This window comes from Anser cygnoides, chromosome 2, assembly GCF_040182565.1.
Source record: "Anser cygnoides isolate HZ-2024a breed goose chromosome 2, Taihu_goose_T2T_genome, whole genome shotgun sequence".
Taxonomy (NCBI): Eukaryota; Metazoa; Chordata; class Aves; order Anseriformes; family Anatidae; genus Anser; species Anser cygnoides.
Window position 1 is genome coordinate 14,508,467 of NC_089874.1, and position 22,793 is coordinate 14,531,259.

A 22,793-nucleotide genomic window follows, 5' to 3' on the forward strand; every position below is an offset into this window, starting at 1 on the left:
ATAAATTTACACAGTGTTTTCAAATGCAGTTCCTTTTGGGAAAATAGGATAAATGAGAACTAAATATTTATTTATTTATTTATGCAGGCATGTCATAAAATAATTTAATGAAGAATTATTCAGGGTAGAATTTCCTGTAAGTTTCAAAAGCCAATAGTGAAAAATCTGTGGAAGACGAAAGTGATTAACATTCACTGAGCAACTTTCGTAGATCTTGTATGGGTTTTATCCCAACTAAATTATGGAAGATTTTTGATATAAGGTATTATATAGGTAATAGCAGTCTCTTGGAAAAGGATATGTTATTTTGCATTAAGTGATACTATATTCTGTCTTTGAGAAAGGTAAGAGAAATTGCTTTTAAGACACTTCCGCTGTTTATCATTTCCAGTCAGTGGTCACAAACACTGGGCAGAACAAACTTTAATTTAATGCCTCCTATAATGCAGTGTGTTTACCTCTAAATATCTTGTCTTTTGATGCAGTGACTGAGTTGGCAGGTTCTGATGTGCTGTTCTCCTGATAATATATTTCTGTCAACCCTGGACAATCTTTTAGTTTTTATTTAAGTGTTAGTTGAGCTGTGTAATTATATCTCTTAGCATAGAGCTGTAGAGCTACGGTGCTTCTTTTTATGCAACTATGGTTTCTCTCAAGTAAGTTATTAGCAATAATACACACAAAAATTACAAGAACTCAGTCTGCCAATCTGTGTCAATGTTGACTGTACTTGTGTAAGTTAGACTTTGTGTCAATTTTGTTCTGGCATTTTGTAAGATTTCAGAGTTTTGCAGAGGAGATTTTCAATATGTCCTTTTGAAATCTATGAAACATATGACCACTATGTTTTTGTTTTTCTGCTCTTTTCCTAAAAAAATCTGCTATGAAAATGTTTGACAAATGATATTTGAGCTCCAAGCAATGCTATTCTCCTGAGTTTGCTTTCTCCATCTCTTTGGCTGAGCAAAAACAATATCCCATTTGATGAAAGGTAGCATTCTCTACAGTAACATTTCTCCAGCTGTGATCGTTGCTTAAACATTTCTTGGTATTTTCACATTTTCTGTTTTTCTTTATTTTTTTCCCCTGCTAGCACGATGCTTGGTGAAGGCTGGGGGTTCAGCTCAAGAGTAGTATACCTAAATGCAGGTAGATATCTAAATGTTTTTGTTGTTGTTGTTTTTAAATGTAAGCTATTACCTAAGCTCCTGTTGCAGTTAATAGTGTCAGTAACATAGCTGGTGGTTCCTGGAAAGTGAGTCAGCTCCCTCTAAAGTAAACCTGTGGGTCTTAACCCAGTTGCCCTAACAGAGGCACCCAGTGTTATTTGAGTCCTGGAGACTCCTGTCCACCATCTACCTGCCTCTCCAAAACACCATGGGTCTCCCATAATTTTCTTTCACGTCTGAAAACCCCAGTTACCCTAGGGTAGCTCCAGTAAGGTAGGATACCTTTCTGTGGGCAACTGATTGGAGCTGGTTGTTAGCTGAATGACAGTCCAGGAAGGGATTTGACCAGACCTCTGAGATCAGTGGGAGTTGGACACCTACCTCAGGGGTAGGCCATGAAGTATAGGTGACTTCATCTTGAGCTGAGCCCCACTGAGACAGTCTGACGAATCTTTTCATCAGTCACAACTCTGTTGCAAGATTTCGGCATTTTCTCAGTGGTATATCTTTTAATTGCTGTTTCCTCAAGTTTTACACTTTTATTTCTGGGCTCTATCATGTCTTTGTACAAGCTGGTACAACCTCTAGTTCTGATTTTTCAGTAGGGAGGTATTTTCTCAGCCAGTGGTCTGGCAGCTTTGACCCTCTTAAAAGTACTCTGCACATCGTCTGCTAAGGATTTGGGAGGGGTTTTTCTTGATGGGACCTTTGATTTATAATCATAATTTATTTGATATAATCATAATTTATTTAAAATGTCTTATTTTAGTAGCACCTCTTTTGGCAGCCCCCTTATCTGTAATGGTACCCATGTACTTTTTTCTGTCTCGTTGCAATATATTCACTTCTCTGTTTTTTCTTTTGTATTTTAAATTTTGTTTTGATGCTGCTTCATTTCCTGGCAACATTTTTAGGGAGGCTACTGTTTACTTTGTCTTGCTTCTTTTCTTCAGCTTCCTTCATTTATCCCGACTGTAGGTTGGCTTAATGTGCTTCACAGTGTAACTTTAAACCATGCAAGTTCCATCAGTTCCTCTAGAGAGCAGCAAATATGTTCAAATAAAATATTAACGTGATTCAACCTCATGTTCCCTGAAACACTGATGATCTTTATTCACTGAGCTAGCTAAGTATTGATAAAGAGCAAACAGCTATGAGGAATGGAGCTGTGAGGAATGGAGGTCCTGTACCCAAGTGTGGCATTTTTAAGCACTGCCTGCGAACAGTCCTAGCACTTATTTTGGATGTAGCCCTCTCCCCGAAAAGTCCTGCTTGAGCCTAACCCCTGCTCACCAACATCTTATGGCACGGGGGAGAAGGAAAGCGAGGCAGGAGCAGCCTGGGCTGGGGACCAGACTCGGATGCCCGCCAGATCTGTGGGCATCGTGTCCTTACTCACACAACACTGTGAGCCAGGAGGAAGCACTCAGTTCCCAGAAAACACCCACATGTTCCCTGTTCCTCGTGGCCATCAGTAGGTGTCTGACAGATGGCGGTCTGTCTCCGGGTGTGCACAAGGGTTTAAGGGAACTTGGCATCTGACAGCAAGCCGCAGATTTATTTTTTTTTTTTAATGAAAAATAGTCAAAGTAATGAAAAGTCTTCCCAGCTGTAGACCTCTACAGACTAACACCACCATGTGTTTGGCCCTAAATAACACATAAATCTTTAAAAGAAGGACAAAGCCCGCTTTGTTCTTTAAGATCGGTCTCCAAAGCAAGATTGACAGCTGCCTGCCTAAGCACTTGGACGGCTGACACAGAAGTAACAGCAAAGTGAACTCGTTCTAATTGGAAAACCCATGAAAAACTGCTTTCAGAATTCTCTCATGTTTGCAGGGCTGTTTTTGGTAGGGTTTTGTGATAATAATGTTTCTTGGCCTGTGCTCGACTTTGTGCAGACTGTCTAAAGCAGCTTTTGCAAAGGTTTTTCTCTCAGATATAAGCCCGGCCAACTGAGCTAACATAAGTCACCCCAGATCTCCAGGAGGCCTATAAGCACAAGCAGAGCAACCTTCCCTCACAGTTTGCTGTGAACCAAACTAAGTTTCACCACCAATCCTGGTGACATTCACTTCCAATTAACAGATACCGAGGTATAAAATAGGAGCCTCTTTCCCCAAAATAACAGCCTGAGCTCTGTTAAATGCAAAGGGTGCCAAGAGACAGCATGGGACGGACAGAAAACATAGTGTAAGAGCTACTGCCAAGAACACAGCAAAGCAAGGTGCTAAAATCCCTTCTGGAAAATGGACTTAGCACGGATTGAAGCATGATGACAAAGGCCTGGGACAAAGCTGGAGGGGCTGGATGAGCCAGGAGGTGGGTAAGGCGTATGTGCATCTTCTCTTGATTGCCTCAGGGACACTCACTTCACCCCAGCACGCTCACATAACACAGGGAAAGAGGGGTCAAGTCAGAGGGGAATGGCAGCAAGAGGGAATGCTCTGCATGCAGCTAAAGACCATGCTTATCGTCAGATTTTCCCTATTCCTTGGGTGATCGGCCTCTTTCATAACAGGGATTGGCCTCTTTCATAACAGCTCCTCTGGGCAACCTGTGCCAGTGCCTCACCACCCTCTGAGTGAAGAATTTCTCCCTAATATCTAATACCTACCTACCCTCTTTTACTTTAAAGCCATTAATTCTTGTCCTGTCACTACACCCCCTGACAAAGAGTCCCTCCCCAGCTTTCCTGTAGCCCCCTTTAGGTACTGGAAGGCCACTGTAAGGTCTCCCCGGAGCCTTCTCTGCTCCAGGCTGAACAACCCCAGCTCCCTCAGCCTGTCTTTGCAGAAGAGGTGCTCCAGCCCTCTGATCATCCTCATGGCCCTCCTCTGGACCCATTCTAATCTGCTGTCATTTTCACTCAGTTAATCGTCCATCACTGAAAACTTTTCAAAGCTAATCCAGTACTCAGAGTGTTACCTGCAGAACCTGCATTAGACACAGCTCTCTGTCTTCCAACATGTCTGTGTTGTGCATGGCACAGGATCAGAAAACAGCCCTTTGAGTGAGCACCGTATGTGGGCTCCCATAATTAAATCATAGCTGTGGAGATGGCCTGGGACATCCCCCTAGTCAACACCAAATCTAAGAAAACAGAAATAGGAGAAGGAAAGGCAAAAGCTAGTAAGATTGTGATAGCAATGTAGATGCCAGATAATTGCAACATTGATGCCAGATAATATAAAGTGCAAAGATACCAAACTTTTTGATCAAATTTCTGTCTTGCTAAACTAATTTTTGAGAATTGTCATCACTGTGTACCACAGGCCAAGAGTTCATGCTATGACTTTGAACAAAGACCATCAAATTTACAGAATATTTTAGCAACTCAATTACAATGTAAAAGCATTACATTGTGAAATTACTTCCCTATCAGTTGAACATCAGGCTATTAAAAGCAGTACAAAAGACAGAAGTTAAAGAGCAGCCTTTCAACTACTCAACTTTCTTAATTTTGGAGATGCATTTTTTTACTATCTTAAAATATTACAAGCAGTAATAATTTATCTGTTCTTCATTGTAATCATGACATTAAAATAAAATAATGTGCAATTAATATCCTCTTTAATGAGCCCTTCTAGAAAGATAATCACTGGAATAACGATGTATCACAAAAGGGCAGATAATTTTAATAACTTGAAAGAATACACTAAGGATCTCTACATTGTTAATTTCCGATTTAATACTTATCATGGTCTGAACTAAGAGATTCATGGAGAACAACTGCTGACAATGGGAAATTATGCATTCCCTAGACACCTGTCTACAGTGTATTTCACAAGAGAATAGAGTCACAGCTTTCCACTATGTTGGTGACTATAAATCAAAGTGACCCAACCTACAGTGTGAAGAAAGAGAAGAAAGTGATTATAGCTGATTGAAACTTAGGGTTTGGCTTTTATTTTGGTATTAAAACATAGTCCGAACTAAAACAAAACAAAACATTGAAAAAATACTTTTCATGAAAAGTTTTTAACAGCCTATCTTATTTAATGTTGAGAAATAGAACTGGTGGGTTTTTTGTTTGTTTTTGGTTGGTTAGTTCATTGTTTTAATCGTGGTGATACTCAGAAACTCATGCTCATACTGCAGAAACTCCCAGGGATATTTGATTTTGGTGTATGCAAAAGATGGAAATTGCTGGTCTTCAACATCCTGCAAGATATTTATTTAACATGAGAAGTGCTATCATACAGTCAAGGATACTAAGAGAACAGAATGGTTTTAGGTTTTTTATAATTCTCCAATGAAAATTTTATTTCCATGTGGAAACTATTTCATTACAGATTTCCTGACCTGTTCCAAGTCTTATTTCCTTTTTGTATAGTCCTTTGTTGGGTAATACAAGACATGATGAGCACCATACATAGCTTACATATAGTTCCATAAACCCATCACAGTGTGCAACTAATACCTGCCCTGCAGCTCTGGCAGCCCTGTCTGAATGCAAGATAAAGCTTCCTGAGGGCAGTGTTAGGAGTATTGTGTCATCAAGCAGAAATGCTTTTTTTTTTTCTGGAGTGGCTGGGTAAAGAAAAGATATAAAGAAATGCTGGCAAACTTAACAAGTAGCTTTCGCAACATTATTCTGAGTACAAAGAATGTTCTGGAAGGACTCACAAGATCAATTCACAAGTTAAAAAAAAATACATCTTTGCTTACACAGAATAAAATGTTGTTACTTCCTTGCTCCACATCTATTACATCTTTTACTCACTTTTTTAGGACATGCAGATATATTCATAGCACCTTAACATTCAGTGATACCGAATATAAGAAGAAATTAGGATGGATCCTCTTAGTTTCTTCTTTCAAACAGATCTTCTGTCCTGTTTCCTCCTCCCCATTGTGGATGCCCCTACCAGCAATGGTATCTAACTTGCTTGACCCAGGGAAGCTCAGAATAATACAAACATTTCCGCACATCTTCCCTTCATCTCCCATGCTAGTCAACCCAGCCTGTAAAACCACGTCTTTGTAATTTAATAAATATGACTTGGAAATAGTTATTAGGAGATTCAGAGACATTCCCTAAAGAGCAGGTTGTTGATGCCAGAAATGTCTATTCCCTCTCATATCATACAAATCGTGCTGGTTTAGTAGGCAGTTTTTACAAACGCGCTGTGTATTGCACTGACCCCGGATTATGAGTCGAAGGGTACGGGAGCAGCCAGGTCTGCAGCTGAGTGGCACAAACAAGGCCGCAGTCTCACGCAGAAACCACAAGCACAGTAAGGAAGAAGCTCACTCATTTCACTTTCCACTTCTGACACAAAGAGGATCTTCTTGATTGGAAATGAGACTCCTTAGTGATTAAAAGATGTCTAGCTAAAGACACAAATAAGCAAATTGTGTCCAGCCACAGCGCATTTATTATTTATCCCATCCTATTTATATTTCACATTGAGGGATGTACACGACAAACTGAACTCACATTTGTTCCTTGCATTCCTTCTCACAGCTGAGAAGAGGCAGTGAATCATAACAGGTTTCATTGTTGCAGTGTTTTGTCATGGTATGGGTAATCAGCACAGACCCCATTACAGAGGCTTTGGAGGATGAGGAATTTAAATATTTTATGGTTTTCTGCCTATGATAAATTTAATAATTAATGCTGCTCCTGTCCTGGAAATGACAAAACATACAGCAAGCACACACGATAAAAGAAACAAACACAGCTAATAAAGAGAAAAACATTACTTAGAAGGTAGCAATTAAAAACTTCTGTAGCATACCTAAGGATCCCAAACTACTTTACAAAAGTAAATTCTGCCTCCAGGCCCAAAGAGTACCTCTGCTTCCTGATTTCTGAGGGGAAGCAGAAGATGAGGGATAATTAAGTGCCAGTCTTTACCTCGTATATGTGAGAAATGATACCCAGACATTATGAGCCAGACTATCCCAAAGACGTCTGTACCCACAGGAGAGAAAAGGAAGAATGTGAAGGCTGTTTTCCCTTGATGTGCTGCAGCGAGGAGCCAGCTATTAAGCCATTACAGAAACTTGTTATACTGCAGAGCAAAGGCAAGGCTGGATCGGTGCCTGTTTTCCCTTTGCATGGGTCTAAATGGAGTGGGAGCTACTCCAGCTCCAGGCTGTGCCTACAACACCAGCTCGTGCCACCCCCTGAGCAGCCCTGTGTCACGGGCACTGCAAGCAGTACATTCCTCTGAGCGCACACTCCTCCACATCCACTCCCACTGATGATCTGCAGGTGTATGCAACCTTCAGCCCCCGCTGACGGGTAGGTATAAGAAAATTCAGCTCACACACTGCTCTGCTTCACTGCTGGACCACGCTTATGTAAATGCAGGAGAATTAACATTGAAGGCAAGCACAAAGCATGACAATAATAAAATCTGTGATTCGCTTCATTTAGACACGTCTTCAAGTGATTAGTGTCTGTCAAACAAAGGAGGTGAGTACTTCTGCATAGCTATGGCTGCTTTATCCTTCTCTTGGGTTAGAAATCATCTTCCCTAAGCCCAGGTCTGAGATATTCACATTGTGGTTGAAATAGGCACATCTAGAAAGCGACTCACCGTAACTGAAGAGGTGCCTTGAACAGGTCAGATGAATCATTCTCCCTACTGAAACAGGGAGCTTAGTGTGACTATTTCAGATTAATACATAACGCTTTGTAGACATGTCATCCGCACTCATGCATAGTGTAAGACGTACATGTAAGACGTAGCACATCTGCACTCACGCACAGTAAATAGTGCCAGGGCATGGGCACTAGAGCTTGGTCCCCTGCGCCACCAAGCTGTTAGAGCACCCCCTGAAACCCTGCTGGCCCACACCTTCTCATCATCTCCTGGGCAATTCTTCAGCTTATCACCAATCCCGACAGCGAGCGTGGGTGCAGCCACCCTGTTTTGCAGGCTAATGGAGCTGAGTAACACAGACATGGTCAGACTGTGCCAGTTGACCTCTGGGCTAGAGAAAGGTACTGTCACTGTACTGCTAACTGTGGTGGTTTTACCCAGCCTGGAAGCTGAGCCCCACCACAATCGCTCTCTCACTCCCCCTCCTCAAAGGGAAAGGGGCAGAAAATATGATGAAATGGGCTTAAGGGTTGACATAAGAACAGGGAGATCCCTCGACAATCATTGACACAGGCAAAACAGACTCAGCATAAGGAGATCAGTGAAATTTATCACCTATTACTAACAAGTTAGAGTTGTGAGAAACTAAAAATAAATAAATAAAACACCTTCCCCCCATACACCCTCTTTTTCCTCCTCCTCCTGAGCAGCGCAGGGGAACGGGGCATGGTGCCTGTGGTCAGTCCCTGATGCTTCGTCTCTGCCGCTCCTTCACAGTTGCTCTCTGCCCCTGCTCCACGTGGGATTCCTCCCACAGGATGCCGTCCTTCCCGAACTGCTCCTGCATGGGCTCCTCTCCACGGGCTGCAGCTCCGGCCCGGGGCCTGCTCCTGCGGGGGCTCTCCATGGGCCGCAGCCTCCTCCAGGCCACATCCACCTGCTCCACCGGGGGCTCCTCCACGGGCTGCAGCGTGGAGATCTGCTCCGTGTGGGACCCATGGGCTGCAGGGGGACAGCCTGCTCCACCAGGGGCCTCTCCACAGGCCGCAGGGGAACTTGTGCTGTGTGCCTGGAGCACCTCCTGCCCTCCTGCTGCACTCACCTTGGGGGCTGCAGGGCTGCTTCTCACTCCTCACAATCCCAGCTGCTGTTGTGCAGTAGCTTTTTCCCTTTCTTAAATCTGCTCTCACAGAGACTCAAACATCACTGCTTATTGGCTTGGCTGTGGCCAGGGTCGGGTCCCTTTGGAGCCAGCTGAAACTGGCCCTTATCTAACATGGGCAGCTGCTGGACTCTTCTCACAGAGGCCCCCTCCTGCAGGCCCCCCCCTACCAAAACCTTGCCACGTAAACCCAATACACTAAGTAGTGGAGGTGTACTCTTCAGTCCCAAAAGATCCATAAGATCCACACTTTCTTTACACATTAACACTTTGCTACAAAACATTTATTTATATTTTTCACCATCTACCCTTGCCTGAATGTCCTTTCTTAGAGTGGGCTTAGAGAGTTTTAATATGAGGAGATAAATTAACCTTCTGACAGTAGATAATGTACAACTGTGTTTAAAAGTCACACCTTCCTTAAGTTCAATCTTTTGCAATAAAACTAGGTTAGAGCAAACAAGTATGCAGATGTACTCCTGGCAAAACAGGTGAGTCACATCAGTGACAGTCCACAGCTTTTTAGAGTCACTTACACCCAGAAAAGGATAAATATGTTACATTTTCCAAAAAGCAGTTCCATTAATGTAATATCCTTCAAATTCTTATCCACCATTTTGCCTCTTTTCCTTCAGTTAGCCAAACACAGCAAAGCAGCATGTCTCTGCAACATAACTTCAGCAAAGGGATCCAGCTGAAACTACCCAAAAATTCCTTAGGGTCACAGTGATGTGTCCTGCCAGGCTCATTGTGTAGTGGTCTCTCAGAATTTTATACCCATTCTGACTTTTTTGATCTCAAGCAACTAGAACTACTATAATTTGATTGTGCATCAGGATTCTTTAGCTCAGCTGAAGTGTAGTATCCTAAAAGCTTGCTCTGAACTACAGAGGAGGAAACTCCAAGGTGAGACTTGATCTGAGGTCTCAAAGTCAGGGCAGTATCTTTAATGAAACCTTGCTGGAGCCCTGGTATCACCTGCTGGCATGTAGTTCCTTCTTGGTCACCAGCACCCAATGGTTCTTCAATATTATCTTGCTTAACATCAAGATCTCCTGACATACAGGGCTTGTTGCTGTTAAGGTTAGTGCTGGCAGTTTGCTGAGAGACCCCTTCAGGATGAATAATAGTCTCCTTTTCCTCTTCAGAGAGAAGTGAGCAGGAGCCATCACTGGTCTGGCTGCCATTTGATGCTGGACAATCTTGATTTGGAGGTGGGGATTTTGGGCTGCCATGCTGTCCTAGGGAAAGATTTACAGTGCCCTCACCCTCTGCATGGAGGTTTGCCAGCAGATCATTCTTTTCGTTTCTTGCTGTCATTCTCCGGAGGGCACAGACAAGGTCAGCAAGGCTGAGCAGAAAGGACAGACTGGTGACACCCCAGATGAAAACCATCATGATGGACTTCTCAGTGGGCCGGGAGATATAACAATCAACTGTACTTGTACAAGGTGAATGGTAGCAGGAAAAGCGCTCAGGAACAAAGAATCCAAAAAGGTAATATTGAGCAGCTGCAAAGGCAGCCTCAATTAGTGTCCTAAAAAAGAGATGAACAGTGTATGCCCCAGAAAAACTGAGGACACTTAGGTTCTCTGCATCACAGTCTAATCTATTGACTAGAGCACTTCTACAAAGTTTCTTCAGGTCTTTGTGACTGGATGAATCCTTATTGCCTCTGCATCTGTACACCAAACAGTGCATTCTTACAATGTACGTAGCTACCTTGTGCAAAACATAAATGCTGAATGCAGCATAAGGTAGCAGGATAGACACAGTCTGAATGAGCCAGAACCTGAAGTGAGATATGGGAGCAAACAAGTCATAGCAAACGTTGGAGCATCCTGGTTGCAGGGTGTTGCAGATGAAGCGCTCCTGCTCATCTTGGTAGAGTGGATAGCCTGCTAACACAACCACTGCCATTCGCAGCAGAATTATCAACATTAGCCAGATCTTTCCTAGAAGAGAACCAAAGAAGGAGTCAGAGCACTGAGAGAGGAGAAAAGGCAGAGAATGTAGTGAGGCTCTCTCTGTATACAAAGCATTTGAAGAAATACCTCTGTAATCAGTTTCCTCTTGAAAAAGCACCTCCTTGGCTTTGTTTTGACTAGGACTGAAACTTGTGTGAATATGTGTTAGCTAGCATATTCCATAACTTTCACCTAGACTTGAGAGTGTAGGAGTTTGACATGCAATAAAACAAACCAAGTGAAACCTCAGACTAATGAAAACACTCTGAACTTATACAAATCCATTAGAAAAAAGAAAATGAGTGAATAATTCCATTTCTCTTACAGTTCTTACTTACCGTTGGTTTCATATTCCTGCACCTGGATTTTGTCCTATTTCAATATAGATGAGCTAACACAGCATGAAACTCTTCAAAATACAAAAGATTGTTTCATGAAGTAGCATTTTTTCTTTGTCTTGGCTGCAAAACTATATATATAGTTTACTACTGCCGACAAAATCTCTCTGCTGTGTCTAGACTGATACTTACTCATGAGCTAGTTAAGGTGCTACTAGAAAACTTATTTAAAATGTACTATGAATGTAAATTTGTGTGTGCACATGTACCCCAGTCATTTCTCTCTAATACTTCTTCAGTTGCCTCATTTTCATCCTATCTCTCCTTCTTCCGTGACCTTGGCATGCTGCCTCTCTCCCTTCAGCTCCCTCCTGTCTTACCACCAACACCGAGTGAAGCCTTACAGGTCTGGCATTTCCATATGCTGATTACTTTTATTTGTCTTTTCCTCAGTTCCTTCATACGGTTGTATTAGGTAAGGCTTGGTCTCATCCACTTCAGTGGGAAACATCAAGATTTAACCTTATTCCATCACACCAACAGCAGTGAAATATCAGGCATTCCTACCCTGCATATCATATCTTTTGAATGAGACTTCATTGTTCATGACAGTTTCATGGAGGATATTTGCATGGGGAAGGTTTTAGATAAAAGTTTTTTCGTAAAGTTATACAAATTGCTATATTACTGACAAAGCTATTTAGTAAAAAGATTTTTTTTTCTGGGCAGGATAGAAAAGTCTGAAAATAAACTGTAATATTGCCAAAAACTAAAAATATATTTTGTACAAGCACATGGAAAAATTTAACATCTGAAGTAAAATTTAGTGTTTGAATTTCTCAAGCTTCCATTTGAGTCCTGTCAGTGTTTCCTTATGTGGTTTTGAAAAATTCATTTACTTTATTAATCACCTGCTTTAGTTTCAAGTATTAAAAAAAAAAAAAAAAGAAAAAAAGAAAAAGAAAAAGAAAAAGAAAAAGAAAAAGAAAAAAAAGGGAAAAGAAGGAAGAAAAAATCAAAAATCAAAAAGAAAGAAGAAAGAAAAAGAAAAAAAAAAAAGAAAACAACACACACACCTAGGAGCAAAAAGGACAAAAAAAAAAACACAGAAAAGAGTGATGAGATTAATTCTGTACTTTAAGGAGCAGTTAAGAAAGTGGTTTTAACCATAGATAAATAAATGGCAAGACTCAGTGACGAAGCAGAAGCGTGCTATATGCAGTTAATCACTGAGAAATGCACTGAAAACCTCAGGTCATTAATAGTGACTGTACATCTCACATGCACACAACGTCTTAAAGGCAATCTGTTGAAGAGAACTGATACACATTCTGACAGTGTTTTTAAAATCCAGATCCAAAAACATTTTTTCTATAAAATGTAGTATTATTTACAGGTATTGTCTTGAACAACATTCTTTTCTACTTCCCATAAAGCTGTTTCCTTGTAGTTTGTAAGAATCTTAAACATTCAAATATTTCTGCAACATATATCTGTTAGTGTATTGAGCATGCGATTTGAATGTCCCACGTAAACCATTTGTGGCTAATGGACAGATTATGGGACTGGATCAGTAAAGCTGCACTCTGAAGTGCAAAAACTTCAATAGGAAAAATGTAAGGATATATAGACTATATGAGGTATCATCATAGAAAGCTGCTGCTCCTGGCAAAATAAAGTATTATCTAAATAAATCAAGATCTTCCTATTCCATCTTTAATCACCTGAACTTTAGTGGTGTTTTTTTTTTTTCCCCTGTATTTTCAGCTTCTTGTGTTTTGATATGCAGGCTATGCTGCTGCCCTCTTTTTGACAGTGTTGGTCGATAGAAAGCACCAGCTGTACGGAATCAGTCATCTTTAGAAAGCGATGCCTCATACTTAGGTAACATATTTTCCCTGTGAGGACCTCAAAGTGTTTGAAGCACATTAGTTAATTAAGCTCAAAATACTACATGCTATTTCACCATCAATTTTTAATTAGATCATGTACAATAGGGAGTGCTGCTTAAAAAAATCAATGGCTCCTTAGGAAGTAGTTTAGTACGACACACATTTTATCGAGATCCCCTCTGTGCACCACTGTCTCTAACGACTCAGCCCCTCATTACCCGTGCTACAACAAGCCCCTGCGGCCGAGCTGGGTGCTCCCTGCAGCGCCCAGCACAAACTACAGCACCTGCCCGCGACCAGAGCGAAGGGGCTTTGAAAGGCCCTAAAAAGTCTTTCTCTGGCTCACATTTTGCTCCAAGCAGCCTATGAAAGAGGAAGAGTGTCTTATTTAAATAAGAAGAGGAAAAAAGAAACACTCAGACCACTTTGCTGAGGAAAAAATAAACTGATTTTGTTGTTGCTTTCGTTTGTTTTAAATGCATATGAACTTTGTTCAATTATAAAATTAAAGAACAAAAAGCAATGGTAATTAACCACAAACAAATGTCTTCTTGCTAAAGAGAGTTTTTTTCCTTCTTTAAATATTTTGGTCCATCGGTGAAGCTACCGCATACTGTTGGCTGTATGTGATATACATGAAGTATTGTTTCTGTGTGTTTTCACCATGATCCGTACAACAGCCCATAACAGAGGTGATTCAAAGCTCAGGCACTGACATCCAAATTTGAAAACCATGCCAGAATTTTTTCATAAAGTTCAGAAAATATCCATCAGAGAGGAAGCAGGAAGCTATTTAACAAGAAAAGAAACACACTAACCACTTTTAAATCACGTCTAAACAATAACTTCTTATTTAAAGATTACAAAGGGATAGTTAGAAATGAAATGGAACTATCAGTAGAACATTTGTGTGGTTTTGGGACAGGAGCAGTGAAACAAAGAGCAGAGCTTTGTAAAGTACTTACCTACAATTGTCACGTTATAGTTGAGAGTGACAATCAAAAATCCCAGCGAGTCCCAGCGCTCCATGTTCGACCAGGTTCACAGCGCTGCCAGCTCCTGATGTCTTTACAGGTTTGGCATTTCCCAAGTAGGTTAGACCTAGACGGGGAAGAAAGAAAAAAGAAATATTTGGTAAGGGTCACAGATGACAACTAGAACCCCAGCTACAACAACGTTACTATTGCTGGATTATTTTGATGATTTGAACAGGACTGTTAGCTCTGGATATGGGAACAAAGCTTCCAAAGGGTTTAAATTTGTCTTGCAAAAGCTCTAGCTGCTCAGATTCCTCTGCTCTTACCTCTTTCGTGGATCCTCTGTCTGGACAACTGCAAGCAGACAAGCAACAACAGGAGGGATCTCTGCCATTGTAGACTATTCTTACCCTCCCAGGGCATACCAGCCTCCTGGCATTGCTGAGATATTTCAGTGGTGAAAGACAAGGAGAGGGGAGAGAGGGAAGAAAAGCATGGACCAGGAATTAACAGAAGCTTCTCTGTTTCCCCAGGAGAAGCAAAGATGAATAAAGGGACAGAAAAGGGACACAAAAGAGTAAGCATCCCTGTATTTGAAAGACACTGCCAGTTTAGCAGCCGCTCACTGGGAGCTATTCCATTGCAATTTCTCAAAGCAATTTTATTTCTAAAACACAACCTCCCTGACAGGACACCGTGGCCTTGTCAATCACTGCCACGCCGAAAAGTCCCCTGCATGCTGAGCCAGCCCGTGGGCTGAGCCTCCCCGCAGGCATGATGAGAAACGGGGGAAGCCCTTACAAAAAAGCAGGTGGGGAAGTGGTATCAGTACTTTCTCCCTCAGCTGCTTGGTACCCAGGGCATCACACGGCTGACAGCAGGGCTGGTGGCTCCATAACTGCTCGGTGCCCCTGCACAGCCTGCCCTTGGCACCCAGGGAAAACCACGGGTGCAAATAACCCGCCAAGCCTTTTGTTCCTCACCCCCACCGTACCACGCTGCCTTGGGAAAACAATCTGCTTTCCACCCACTGCTCAGCTCCTTACGTGGTGTTGTGTGCAGTCTGACCTTTCTAGTCTGTGTTGTAATAGGGACAAACATAATATGGGCACTTGTTGTCAGCAAATCTTACCAGTAACTAGAAAAACAGCAGAAAAGAAGAGTTTTTGTGTGATACAGCAAGGGAGAAAAGTGATGTCATGACAACCGGAGACCTCAGGGCAGCCTGGGCTTCTTGCTGCAGCCCTGCTCACGTCCTTCAGCCCATGGCTCTGCTCCCTAGGGGGGCAAGGTGATCCTGCCATCATGAGGTGCTGATAGCCAGCTGTGACTGGGCAGAGTTTTATGACTGTGTGTGTCTTGCCTGGAAAAAAGGTAAATAATCATTTAATAAAGTACAACACAACCGCACAGACTTTTCTCCTCAGCTCTCTGATCCCAAAGCGTGCAATGCCACAGCAGAACACACTGAGCATCCTTTCTGTAGAGAACCCCATCCCATGCAAACCCTAAAAGTGGAGTTTGAAAAGATGGCACTTAAAAACCCAGTGCAACTCTTTAACTGAATAAAGAGATTTTTAACTGTAGCAGTTAAACAGGAGTTTTCTTTTTTCAGAATTGTTTTTTGTAATGTATTTTCTGAGCAAAACTTCTTCTGTTACTGAACTGTATTTATGGTGTGAGACAATGGTTTTGGCTTCATTTCCCCATCCAACACTTTTTTTCAGGGATGTGTATGTGTGAGAAGTATGGGAAGGAAGGAAAGTTGGAGGAAGAGAACACAGAAGAAAAAATGTGCAAATGGAGGAGATATAAATTATGCTGAGATATGAAGGTATTCCTGTTAAACATCCTTTGTCAAAAATAGTTAATAAAAATAGAGTCAGGAATGTCGAGATGGTGGCAGGGTATGAATGCTCAGCAGCTGCATTCGCACAATAGACTATAAATTGTCCCTGTCAATATTGCCAGTTAAAGTATCCTCGCTTGTCATTGCTGTGAGAGACCGCTACCATTTGTGTAAGAGGATCACTGCTAGGGATTTAAGCCCCCAAACTGTTGCCTTCAGGACTACACCAGGCAACTATAGCTGGTCCCACAGCAGGATCTGCTAAGGTAGGTTGGCCCATTTTCTTTAAAAGGAAAGAAAGCAACATCCCCCTCCAGACTCACCATGCAGCCTAACTTAGGATTGGATTTACGTCAGAAAGTCTAAATTCTATTTTAGTTTTTCCAGGCAACTTTAGCTTTTCTATTTTAGTTTTTCCAGGCAACTTGTATCTGACTTCAGTCCAACACTTCTCCTCTCTGTGGTGTGTTCTCTTTGCAATGCTTTTTCACAATGTTTTTTACAGTCTCTTCCCATGCATGTGGCATCTCTCTCTTAAAAGGGATCAGGATTTTTGTTGCAGCCTCCAGGTGACCACAAGTTAAGGTTTTGGTTTATTAAGGGGTTTCTGGTCAGCTGCAGACTGTGTCAGTCACTGATTTCACTCCAGGAGGGCAGGGAGGTGGAACAAGGAGACCTGGGGCAAGCTGTTCAAAGGAATATGGGACATAACCGTAGCTAATGTCAGGGTATGTCTCTCAGAGGCACTGCAGTGACAAACTTTGCCTTTGAACTCTCACGTGTCAGTAGCCAGTGCCTCTGAGAACTCTGAAAAAGCACCAGGATGCCTGGTGCACCCACCCTGCACCTCCTCCAGCTGTTACTGGAGTATTTGAGCAAGGTCACTGCTTCCCTGTGTGTTAATCCACTTGTCCTCCTCTGGGAGACATGCTCTGTGGTCTGAATGAACTGTGGGCCCTGTTTGGGCCTGCTTGGGGTGCACCCGCAAGGGCCAGCAGAAGCAGCCAAGGAGATGAGCAACAACTGCACCAGGACCGCACTGACACATCCAGATGCCCATTTCCTCAAAAATGCTAATTTTTTCTCCATAGCTGTGCAATCCTTCTAGTAGCACAGGGACGTCAGCTCTGCCACCAGCTGGCATAGCACCACCACCCACGTCAGAGGACAGGCACGTGTGTGCACAGCCCCATCCCTCCAGACACAGTCCAGTACGAGCATCTCACAGAAAACTGTTCCCAGGCTGTAATAAACTTCAGTTCTGGCTCATTCTAGTTAGGTAGGAGAGACAGGTAGAAAACACTGACATGGCTTTGTATAAAGCTAAACTTCAAAAACTAGTTGTATCTCAGTGTGTCTGATTTTAGAAGAGGTCTTTAAAAGCCACATGAAAGCTTTCACTTTCAGAAACCAACAATGAAACATAAGAAGATGCAACTAAATCTATTTAAACATCTACAACTGCTGTCTACATTTCTAACCCTTTACCACAAGTCCGGGGCTTGACCCTGCAAAACCTCACAGACATGACTCTGTCATTGTGTGTGACCCACTGAAACTTTCTGAACTACTGGAACTGCATTTCACTATGGACCTATGTCAGGTCCCCAGGCTGAGACCTGGGTTATTTGGCACAAAAGTTCAACAACGACCCTTCACTTGGTTCACTTGGTTCAGAACGACATTCAGAGTGATGCAAAGTAATACAAAAAAATCACCGTCCCAGGAGCAAGTCAGAGTCACCTGAAGGTTGCCGCATGTCCAACCCCCCAGAAGCTCGCACCATTCCTCTAAAATTCCGAAGTCCCAAGCACATCTGTCCTACCCAGCCCACACCTACACTAATGACATGCAAGTGTAGTGCAGTGGGAGCTGTTACAGGAGATTGCATGCTGTAGAGCATCTGCCAGCAAGAACGCTACTTCCTTGTGCCAATTTAATTAATATTAAGGCAAAAATGGGTCAGTGTAACAGCTTCCCTAGTGCCGAATGGGATCTGGCATTTCAGCACAGGGTCTTTGACAGACTATTGTTTAAGAAAGAAAAATTACAGATGCATATCTAATATTTTGAAGACTAATTTAAAAATCTATGTAGAATTTTTCAAAGTAGCAAACATTATTTACTTACTAGAGTAAATCTAGCTCTCCAGAGAGTGAACTGTAAATTCAAGTGAAAAAATAATCTATTCAGAAAGGACACTAAAAAACATTAAGGCAATTAGTCTTGATATCCTGATTTTATGAAGTTAGCAAAATACAGCAGAAGAGTGAGGAGGAAAACAAGGTAGTCATGAAGTATAACAACAAACAAATAGTGGGAAAAGCTGCCCAGAATTTTACTGTTTTTTTTTTTTTTTTAAGATACATAGTGCATATGTATACGTATAAACCTGCCAGACAAACTTGAAAGTAATCACGTAACGTGTGTAAAAGCCTACTACAGCGTCCGCACAGCGAAGGAGCAGGCACAGCGTGGGGAGCCCTCGCTTTACGCAGGCCGATGTGGTGTGGCGCTGCACACACTGCCCCGAGCTCTGGCTGCGTGTCACTCGGAGACTCACTGCAAGCAGCGCACTCCCAAGGCAGCCTCTCAGCAAAACAGATGTCATTGCTGCGCAAACATTTAGCAAGCAAGAACATTGTAACCCAGGAGTTATGGCTCTGGAGCCTGTGCAAATGGAGGCAAGGGTGCAGTGAATCTTTTCCATCAAGAACAATTTAAGGGGAGCTTAAACATGTTCCTATTCCCCATCACTCAGCCTCAAACCCAGCAGTCCCCAGAGCTGCCTTCATTCAGAAGGGCTTTTAGGAAACTTTTAAATTCTTTCTCCCTCTCTGCTCCACTCTCTTGAGACCCCACCTGGAGTGCTGTGTTCAGCTCTGGGGCCTCCAATATAAAATGGGCCTGGGCCTATCCGAGTGAGTCCAGAGGATGGCCACGAGGATGATCAGAGGGCTGGAGCACCTCTGCTGTGCAGACAGGCTGAGGGAGCTGGGGTTGTTCAGCCTGGAGCAGAGAAGGCCCCAGGGAGACCTTACAGTGGCCTACCAGGGCCTAAAGGGGGCCTGCGGAAAAGCTGGGGAGGGACTCTGTCAGGGAGTGTAGTAATGGGACAAGGCATAATGACTTTAAACTAAAAGAGGGGAGATTCAGTTTAGACATTAGGAGGAAATTCTTTAGAATGACGGTGGTGAGGCCCTGGCACAGGTTGCCCAGAGAAGCTGTGGATGCCCCATCCCTGGAGGTGTTCAAGGCCAGGCGGGATCGGGCTTTGGGCAACCTGGTCTGGTGGGAGGTGTCCCTGCCCATGGCAGCAGGTTGGAATTAGATGGGCTTTAAGGTCCCTTCCAACCCAAGACATTCTCAGAATCTGTGCATATGTCCCTCTTCCCCTTCTGTCTACCTTCCACTCTCAGGCAGGAGATGCATACACACACACAGACATAAGTGCATAAGCGCATGTGGGTGAAACAGTCCAGAAGGACGTCTAGAATAGAGGAGTTCAGCTCTTCTTTAACTGCTCATATTGATGGGACTTGAATTTGGTAACTTCCATGCCTTGATCATCTTTGATACTTAGGTCTGCAGTGTCTTGCATGTGTCTTTTTGCCTCCCCCTTCCTCTACTAATTTAGTAAATCTAAACCGATAGTGTTTTACTGCATACTCTTAAGGAATTAGATTATTCTAAGTCTTACTTTGCCTCAAACAGATCCCCTTACAATAAAGATTTGAAGGTTCAGGACATGTTTTACAGGACATCTTCCTAAAGGAAATCTGCTTCTAAGATGACAGCAAATGGAAAAAAACAGCTCTCCTTCAGGCTTTGGTTCAGCAAAGTCAATGCTATTCAGCCAAGAACTTAACTTTAAACATTTCAAGACTGATCTGAAGGGAAATTAAGTAATGGGAAGTATATTCTCATTCAGAAGCTCAGGGCCAATTTCTTCAAAAGTATTTAATTTTATGAAGTAGTATAAGTTCAAAGTGAGTCCATGGGATTTCCAAAAGCATATTATTAATATCTGCTAAACTCCTACTGAAATAAGTAACTACACCAGTACATGTCATTACTGAAATTTGCTGTGCTGTAACACACAAAATATCTAATGTATGAGAAGTTCCAGCTATTTTTCTTTTTTTCTTTTTTTTTTTAAATTTTGCATGTAACACTTGACACCAAGTTTTATACTTACATTTCTGTGCAGAGCAAATGCATATCTGAAGGTTTGGAAAGCCTTGGGATCCCAAGTTTTATGCTGAATCTGGTGATGGCATCGGTACCCAACACCTGACTTTAATCAGAGGCTGAGTTCTTTGCTCAGGCAGCTCCAAACCTATCAGTGCTAAGGCAGACAAAAAGCAGAAGAAAGGACATTTCAGATTGGGTGGGCCCTCAGATAATGCTTTGCTGCACCTTGATAATAGTGTGATGAAAATTTTGTTAATTTAAAAAAAAAAAAGTTACTACCTACTCCTCTTCTGTACTAGCCTAGTGATGGTCACAGCAGCAGAAACAGTTCGCACAAAGCAGCTTCACACTCTGAACTCCCACTGGCAAAGAGATCACTGAGCAGAAACCAACCCTTTGCTCTTCCAACAAAAGATGAGGAACAGTAACCATGAACAGTGGAGGTGCTGAGAAGCTGTGGGAGAGGCCTTCAGGTGACAGCAGAAGTGCAGCCCCAAGCGGGTAGTCAATGGGAGAGGGAAACCTCTGCCCTGGAAGGTGTCTCTCCGAGAAGGACCAAGCCCCCAGCACACACACTGACCTCCTAACAGCAGTGGCATCAGTACAGCTGAAGATACCAGATAGTTACTTACTCCTGTTATTTGTGTTGCCTAGCTTTGACGTTGTTTGCAAATAAAGTTGTTTGTACTATTTTAAAGTATGGTGCACTGATATTGTTAAATATCAGTATAAATAATATAAATATCAGTATAAATAATATAAATATCAGTAAATAATAGTTAAAGTAAGAAAAATGCCATAAGTAAGTGGGAAAGAGGGTTCATAATAAGTAAATAATGGCAAAAATATCTTTGGCTGAGTATACTTTTAATTTAAGTACTTACATAGTATCCCTTCTCAGTATGAACATTGCAGAGAGCAAATAGATCATGGTTTTCAACAGGCACAGCAGAAGGAGCTATTGTGTAGGTTCTGGATATCAGTAAATAAATCCGTCATATCAGATTTAACATACAGGCAGCCACTGTGGAATTAAAATAGGAGCTCTTTACACCTTCTTGTATTTCATGGCCGATCATTTTAAGAAACAAAACCCATACTGTTGTCTGCATTATTGAACACTTAAACTGCTTTTTCTTTCACTATGGACTGATGAATGTAAGTACTTGGTCACTGAAACCAGGCACAGAAACCAAGCATCAGACACCATAGGAAAAAAGCCTACACAAGCACAAAAATGAAAGAGGGGAGCTGGAAAGACAGAGGTGATGTTTTTTACCTCTGATTCACATACAATTTAAATCTCGGGATTTAAAATCTCAGAATTTAAATCTCAGGCCGTACTGAGTGGGGATTTCTGATTGCATGTGAAGAAATGCCTTTTCCAAATTAAATTAATTCCTGTGCTGATGTCAAAAAGTACATTCTTTTAAATTTTATCTACATCTTAAAAATATGACTTTAAATCACCAAAAAGTTGTATCTGGCACATAATAAAAGCCTACTCCAAAAGAGGTTTTCTGACTAAAAAGAACGTGTACATTTATCACATTGTTTCACAGTGAGAGCCTTTGATCTCCAGATGTGCTTTAAAAATCATGAAGGAAAATTCTAATATTTCTCTTAGTTGTTATTCACATCTTATTTGGAAAATAATAATAGATTTCTTGAATCACTGTCAGGACATTCACATTAGCTATGTACATCTAGCCATAGGAAAGCATTTCAAGGGCAATGCATAAAGGAGTTTTTGAACCTGATCTTGATTTTTCTCTGTCTTCTTTTGACCTTAATCTGTGACCAGCTAATAGTCTGCTTATTAAAGTTCAATGTGGCCTTGTAGAAAGTATTTTAAACAAATCGTATCTAGGCTAACCACCACAATATTGGGGAAAAAAAAAAAAAAAGAGAGATCAGTTCAGGATGTGAATTTGTCCTCCCCGAACCTATGCTTTACAATAAACACCTACCTTGCTAGCTGCCTGCTGTTTCCATGGTTTCTGTTTTGTTTTCTCCCAAAGAGCCTTGTTAATAATCATTGCTAATGAGCTCTGAACACTCTGGGCAAAACACGAGGAATTCCCCTGTTAAACTGGGATAGCATTCACACTTAATGCATTATATCAACCAGGATTTTCTCCTTTAAAGAGAAAAACATCATATCCCTCAGTGTGATGGCTTGGTTCTTGATAAAATTAATAGGAATTCAATATCTGATTAGCATTTAAACCCTTACCATAACCCCAAAAGGGCAACATGAATCCTAAATTATTTATTCTGCCATTTTAGAGAGCAAAAGACAACAGGAAAGAATCACCAAGAGTGGATTTCTTGGCAAGATGCCCATTCCCAAAACAGACCGCAGCAATGAGGAGATTTTTGGCAGCGAGGGACACTGCGCCGTGAGTGGATAGGAGGGCTGATGAGAGTCCTGCCTCAGGTCCCATTTAGGCGGGGGAGATGAAATGCAGCCCGTCCCCTTCTTGCATCCAGCCTGCTGTGGCACCAGCCTGATCTGGGGATACGTGTGACTGGTGGCTTCGCGCTGGTAGCAGCCACTTTTACTGCTAGCAACTATTTAGCTTTTATCTATCAAAGCTAATACAAGCAAAGCTTGCTGCAGAAATCTCCCATTAACTGGTTGTTGGAGAGCTGAGCAGAAAAGTGAGGGATTCCTCATGTCCTATAC

The 22,793-nt window shown here is 42.1% G+C and overlaps 1 protein-coding gene and 1 long non-coding RNA gene across 3 annotated transcripts; both read right to left on the reverse strand.

The window, feature by feature from the left end:
- Positions 1–5,323: 5,323 nt before the first annotated feature.
- GJD4 (gap junction protein delta 4) lies at positions 5,324–15,637 on the reverse strand. Of its 2 annotated transcripts, none has more exons than XM_048076521.2 (3): positions 15,194–15,637; positions 14,050–14,185; positions 5,324–10,842 (listed from the first exon to the last, which is right to left on the reverse strand). In XM_048076521.2, the coding sequence occupies exons 2-3, from the start codon at positions 14,111–14,113 to the stop codon at positions 9,659–9,661; spliced, it is 1,248 nt and encodes a 415-aa protein (XP_047932478.2). In that variant the 5' UTR covers positions 14,114–14,185; positions 15,194–15,637; the 3' UTR covers positions 5,324–9,658. The 2 variants fall into 2 exon arrangements, with proteins under 2 accessions (XP_047932478.2, XP_013051145.3); XM_013195691.3 differs by lacking the exon at positions 15,194–15,637 and adding an exon at positions 14,388–15,028.
- Positions 15,638–20,073: 4,436 nt separating this feature from the next.
- LOC136790011 (uncharacterized) lies at positions 20,074–22,330 on the reverse strand. Its single transcript, XR_010829080.1, has 3 exons — positions 22,075–22,330; positions 20,989–21,128; positions 20,074–20,258 (listed from the first exon to the last, which is right to left on the reverse strand). It is a non-coding gene; the product is annotated as an uncharacterized lncRNA (long non-coding RNA).
- Positions 22,331–22,793: the final 463 nt, after the last annotated feature.